At 45.2% G+C, this 6,811-nt stretch overlaps 1 protein-coding gene across 3 annotated transcripts in view; it reads left to right on the top strand.

The window, feature by feature from the left end:
* The window catches only part of wnt5a (wingless-type MMTV integration site family, member 5a), a 21,851-nt gene extending 17,825 nt beyond the window's left edge, over positions 1-4,026 (top strand). Inside the window, exons 4-6 of one of the 3 annotated variants that reach the window (XR_001319899.2) lie at positions 712-1,004; positions 1,671-3,240; positions 3,316-4,026. Coding sequence is in view for 1 of the 3 variants with exons in the window: in XM_014134623.2 (XP_013990098.1) it covers positions 712-1,004; positions 1,671-2,129 (752 nt within the window). In the remaining 2 variants the exon portion in view is untranslated. Of the gene's footprint in view, positions 1-711; positions 1,005-1,670 lie in introns of all 3 variants that reach the window. The other 2 variants (XR_001319898.2, XM_014134623.2) reach the window with 2 other exon arrangements.
* Positions 4,027-6,811: the final 2,785 nt, after the last annotated feature.

Below are 6,811 nucleotides of genomic sequence, written 5' to 3' on the forward strand. Positions count from 1 at the left end.
CTGCCGCCGAGACTTCCCATCTGGACAAGATTCATTCACTACCTCGTACCCCCCCTTCTCTCTTTCCCTCTCTCTCGTCCCTGCTCTCTCCTAGCCTGGTATGGTCATTACAATATGCTTCCTAGGGATTTAGGCCAGCGGGTATGTCTTGTTGTGTCCTCCTAGATGAGCACTGAGACTGGTGCTTTAGATGGCTCTTCTCCCTCTCACTAGTACTGTAAACTGTGGCTGTCTTTATAGGAAGGCTAACACTGCGTGTCAGAAAGATGTAGGCATTGATGTGATGGAGCCAGTTTGCTCAGTTGGCATGTGGCTCAGGGGAAATTACTGGTTTGAAACATTGCTTTGTTTTGGCAGCTGCCCCTGGAGGGTGCTCTGCTCTTATTGGCTAACTCCCAACAACTATCAATGTCCTGAAGGATGGAGGCAAAGCGGCAGGACCATTCTACTGTTGGAAGCCTGGTTAGATGAGCCCACTATATCCAGAAGTAAACATGGTGTGGTCGTCCTGCTCCATATTGTTGACTCATGTTAAAGCTCCATGAAGTGCTGTTTCTGGCCAGGCTGGACTCCACTACAATGACTCACAATGTTGACCTTTATTCGATGACTCATCTCTTCTTTTTAGTCTTTGACTCATCACTTCAAATTCAATCTATCACCAGGTCTGTCATATATTCATTTTGTTCTTCTGTCCGTCTCTGCCCACAGGAAGCAGAGAAACAGCGTTTACGTATGCCATCAGCGCGGCGGGGGTGGTCAATGCCGTGAGCAGGGCTTGCAGAGAGGGGGAGCTGTCGAGCTGCGGCTGCAGTCGGGCTGCACGTCCCAAAGACCTGCCTCGTGATTGGCTGTGGGGCGGCTGCGGGGACAACCTGAACTATGGCTACAGATTCTCTAAAGAGTTTGTTGACGCGCGGGAGCGGGAGAAGAGCTATGCCAAGGGATCATTCGAAAGTGCCCGGCTCATGATGAACCTACACAATAACGAGGCTGGACGGAGGGTGAGCAGGAATAACGCTCAGTCACACACACCCTGACTAACTGAAGCACTGGGCCTGCATACTTATTCTAATGACACACACACACACACACACACACTGAAAGGAGGAAAACAAGTCCATCTCCACCTACGTCAGCTGTCCTGAAGTTGATTCCTAATGACAGTAGTGAGGGAATGGAAGACAGAGGGGAGAGAGAGATAATCCAGGTCAATCAGATGGGCGTAGGACAGTATCACTTGATCATCTGTGTAACAGCTCTGTCTCTCCTCTGAAGCCTGTCTTTTGATCTGTGTGAGATGGAATCATGATGGCTCGCTGAGCTCTTTCTGTAGTTCCTTCCAAATGCCTCGACACAGCCTCAAAGGAAACAGCTTGCCAGACCGTGTAGCTTTCACATCACTTCTAACTGGTAGAAATGAGCGAAAGGGTTCTGTTCTGCTGACAGTGTGGGTCATAGAGGGCATCATGTACTTCTCCCTAATGACATGACGTCTGTGAAGATCTGATGCATGATACATTCACACATACAGTAAAGCATGTGTGCAGTATTGCCAGTTTGACATTTTTAGATGAAATGTATCTGTTCTCTGCTTTCTCTTAGTCCTGTGTAGTCTCTCTAGTTGGTGATAATAATCAGTCTCTCTACCTCTCCTTCTCTCCTCTCAGACGGTGTCGGACCTGGCCCATGTCTCCTGTAAGTGCCATGGTGTGTCGGGCTCCTGCAGTCTGAAGACGTGCTGGCTGCAGCTGGCAGACTTCCGCAAGGTGGGCGAGACCCTGAAGGAGAAGTACGACAGTGCAGCCTCCATGAAGCTCAACTCGCGTGGCAAGCTGGTGCAGCGGGACAGCAAGTTCAACCCCCCCACCAGCCATGACCTGGTCTACATCGAGTCCAGCCCAGACTACTGTCTGTCCAACCAGAGCACAGGCTCCCTGGGTACTGTAGGCAGGCTGTGCAATAAGACCTCTGAGGGCATGGATGGCTGTGAGCTGATGTGTTGTGGCCGGGGATATGACCAGTACAAAGCCCAGATTGTGGAGCGATGCCACTGCAAGTTCCACTGGTGCTGCTATGTCAAGTGCAAGCGCTGCACCAAAACCGTGGACCAGTTCGTCTGCAAGTGAGGAGGAGGAGGAGGAGGAGAAGAGTGTGTGTTCGTGCAAGTGTGCATGCGTGTGTGTATCCAGAGAGGCGGAAGGAAGGAGGCGAAGAGAGGAAGAAAGAAAAAGAAAAAACTATATGAATTATATTTATAGAGTTAAACAATTATACCATTGCAGAAGACTGATACTTTCTTTTCCACGTAATAGTTCCAAAAAATGTTATGCCTTCCGAAACCAAAAATACAGTGAAATATTTATTTTCTGAGATTATTTTTGCCCGATCATCCAAAGCGAATTTTTTATGAATCCCCAGGCCTGGAGATCAGCAGTCATTATTTTTTAAACTCTCAATATGACCTATAACAAGGTTCCCCAATAGGTGCTTCCCCACAGGGGATTTTATTTCCCCCCCAAGTTTTCTGAGCAAAACAAAAGACAAATTATCATTTTCGTTGTTGAATTTAAGACTGTAAAATCACTGGGAAATCAGCGCAAAGTTATTTTTAATTTAGGAAATCTATTTCCAAGTATTCCTACGCATAAATAGAGAGAAATGTGATTATTTTCCAATGTAATCAGGGTTTGAAATGATTCTGTTTTTGCCAAGTACTGTATCTTTTTGGGATTCTTGCGGTCAATTTGCAGTGTACAAATTATTTATAACTATGTCAGCCCCCTCGACCATCCGCTCAAGGAAAAATCGGCCCACGGCTGAATGGAATTGGGGACCACAGTCCTATAGCTTATATTTGACTAGTCCATTGGGTCACCATGACTGTGAAATGGGAGCTTCTCTCACGTTTCATAACTCTAGATGAGTTAAATGTTGTGGTTGATGGAGAACGCTGAATGCCCACAGTCTTAGCTGTTGAATCTCGGGCTGCCGGTAAGAGGGGAATGTTTACTTCCATATTTATGTCACTATAGGGTGGTTAGACCTAAATCAAACCTCCATTGAACATTGTTAAATCTGGCTCTATAGGTAGTCATTGGCCCCATCCTAAACCCTAACCCTAGTCCCTTATGTTGCCTCTGTCTAAACCAAACAAGGGCCTAGGTAGTCATTGGCCCCATCCTAAACCCTAACCCTAGTCCCTTATGTTGCCTCTGTCTAAACCAAACAAGGGCCTAGGTAGTCATTGGCCCCATCCTAAACCCTAACCCTAGTCCCTTATGTTGCCTCTGTCTAAACCAAACAAGGGCCTAGGAAAGTGGGAGTGATTTGGGTTGGGGTTAGTTCCATCCTGTAATGTATCCCACAAGGCCTAGATCTTCCCAGGTGCCCCAGCTAGTCCTCCCAAACACATTCAGCATATGCACTTTGACCCCGAGGCCTTACCCCATCTGTATGATTTGTTTGTTTTGAACTACAGTGTCTGTAATATACCATATTATAGTCTACTTTCTCCATATTAAAACCGATATCCACTTAACATATAACATGTTACTTTCATGGTTTAAATATACAGTATATGGGCAATGTTGTGGTTATGATGGTGAAATCCCACATGTTCTATATGGTATATAGTAGGTCTAACCAACCAATCACTTATTAAATTGTATGTATTTATTTTCTTTTATCCAAATCTCTTAAGCTTCCAGATAGCGCTGTGGGTTTTTTCTATTTCAATAAATGCATTTAAATCCTACACTTTGTTACATACAATATTTTCAGGTTACTTATCATTTGTTTTCACATTTTTAAGGATATGTTACAGATTTAATTTGGTTCCGCGGCATTGTTTTTGTAAAGGGCATTGCCCTTTGTTCTAAAACACCTGTTCATTGTGTTACTCCTGTCCAAGCCTTCACAAACGGATCTAGCCTTCGCTTGTTGCCTCAAACTTGTTAATACCCCTCAGCTCCTACCCCACTAGCCCTGTGATCATCTTCAATAAAACATTGTTGCTATATGTTATCAATCCAAACTGTATATTTATTCTCTTCGCAATTAATTGAGATTTGCAAAACATATTTCTTATAGCTGTTACTTTGTTTGTTTATTTTTTAAATTGGATCTATGTGCTACTTTGTTTCAATAAATATTCTACGTAAACCTACTGAACAGTCGTAACTTTCAATACAGATCTACTCCGGGACAGTAAACCTACTGAACAGTCGTAACTTTCAATACAGATCTACTCCGGGACAGTAAACCTACTGAACAGTCGTAACATTCAATACAGATCTACTCCGGGACAGTAAACCTACTGAACAGTCGTAACTTTCAATACAGATCTACTCCGGTACAGTAAACCTACTGAACAGTCGTAACTTTCAATACAGATCTACTCCGGGACAGTAAACCTACTGAACAGTCGTAACTTTCAATACAGATCTACTCCGGGACAGTAAACCTACTGAACAGTCGTAACTTTCAATACAGATCTACTCCGGGACAGTAAACCTACTGAACAGTCGTAACTTTCAATACAGATCTACTCCGGGACAGTAAACCTACTGAACAGTCGTAACTTTCAATACAGATCTACTCCGGGACAGTAAACCTACTGAACAGTCATAACATTCAATACAGATCTACTCCGGTACAGTAAACCTACTGAACAGTCATAACATTCAATACAGATCTACTCCGGGACAGTAAACCTACTGAACAGTTGTAACATTCAATACAGATCTAATCCGGTACAGTAAACCTACTGAACAGTCGAAACATTCAATACAGATCTATTCCGGGACAGTAAACCTACTGAACAGTCGAAACATTCAATACAGATCTACTCCGGGACAGTATGGTTAAATTCAACTCCACATTTTAACTAAAATTGTATTTAAAACATTTGAAACATTGTCTATATTTCCCTCTATCCTGGCGCTCGGAGAGAAATCGACTGTTATTGTCTGTACAGAATAAATGTAGGGAAGATTTGTCTATTTGTATATTATTTTATTATGAACTATGAATTGTCTACTTTTGACGTAGTAGGAGACACTTGATTCTAAAAGTTAATAATATGATCAAATCAAACATGTCATTAAATAAATGCATCTGGAACCTTCATTAGGAGTTTGATTCCTGGAATGCCTCAGTTAACTCCTGGCAGAGGCAGCTAGAGCTGAGAGAGAGAGAGAGTTATGGAGAGGAGAAAGGCAGCTAGGGCTGAGAGAGAGAGAGTTATGGAGAGGAGAAAGGCAGCTAGGGCTGAGAGAGCGAGTTATGGAGAGGAGAAAGGCAGCTAGGGCTGAGAGAGAGAGTTATGGAGAGGAGAAAGGCAGCTAGGGCTGAGAGAGAAAGTTATGGAGAGGAGAAAGGCAGCTAGGGCTGAGAGAGAGAGTTATGGAGAGGAGAAAGGCAGCTAGGGCTGAGAGAGAGAGTTATGGAGAGGAGAAAGGCAGCTAGGGCTGAGAGAGAGAGTTATGGAGAGGAGAAAAGCAGCTAGGGCTGAGAGAGAGAGTTATGGAGAGGAGAAAGGCAACTAGGGCTGAGAGAGAGAGTTATGGAGAGGAGAAAGGCAGCTAGGGCTGAGAGAGAGAGTTATGGAGAGGAGAAAGGCAGCTAGGGCTGAGAGAGGAGGGGAGGGCAGGCAGAGGAGTTGTCTGTCAGTGACCCATAGAGTCCAAGAGCATCATAGATCTGTCCATGGAGGACCAGGGGCCAGGGATGGGTCAGTCTGGAAGGGAGATACATGCCTGGGCTATTGAGACTGGGGGTTGGGGGGGGGTAGCGCGTGCTTTACAGGGATGGGTCAGTCTGGAAGGGAGATACATGCCTGGGCTATTGAGACTGGGGGGGGTAGTTGAAGTAGTGCCGTTATAATGTTAACGGCCCTGACACTAACTAGGATCACATCCCATATGTGGCCCCCTGTGTGTGTGTGTGTGTGTGTGTGTGTGTGTGTGTGTGTGTGTGTGTGTGTGTGTGTGTGTGTGCGTGCGTGCGTGCGTGCGTGTGTGTGTGCGTCCACATGAAGATCTATGGCACTGGCACAATGTATTACGGCATGTTTACATTTATGATTGGTGTCATAAAGGCCAACGAGACAGGGAGGGAGGGAAGGATGCTAAGGGATAGAGTGAAAGAGTGTTACTGTAAGGAGAGGCTGAGGCCAAATTGAATTTTTCCATCTTTGACCCCCCTTTCAACAGCATGGTTTCTATATGAAATCAGACTTCAACTCTGGGCTCCTTATGCATGACAGTCAGATAACAGCAACAGTAGGGTTCTTGACTAGGAGCCCCCCCCCCCCACACACACACACACACACACACAGGTGCACAACGGAGAGTGTGTGTGAGCATTACTGCTGCTGCTATGTTCCTCTGACTGGTTGCTCCAACATACAGATACACACACACACACACACACACACACACACACACACACACACACACACACACACACACACACACACACGGTGCATAGTGGATAGACACACTCATGAAATCTGAACCCCACAGGTGTACAGCTGTCCAACAGCCCCGTATACTCAGACATACACACCTGGGGTCTCTGTCAGTCTGTAGGACTCCAGTGTTATCGGTCCTTTTAGGTTTCTTTTTCCACAATGACATAAACTCAACTCTGGACCTCGAAGCCAGTTCTACTGCATTTTTCATTGTTCCCTTCTAATCAGGGACTCTGCTTTACGGTGGGTGCTGTTCATCATCAGGTAGAACAGAAAACCAGCAGACTCTGGACCTCATAGGAGAGCGAGAGAGTGTATACAGAGAGAGAGAGAGAG

The sequence above is a fragment of the Salmo salar genome, chromosome ssa13 (genome assembly GCF_905237065.1).
Source record: "Salmo salar chromosome ssa13, Ssal_v3.1, whole genome shotgun sequence".
NCBI lineage: Eukaryota > Metazoa > Chordata > Actinopteri > Salmoniformes > Salmonidae > Salmo > Salmo salar.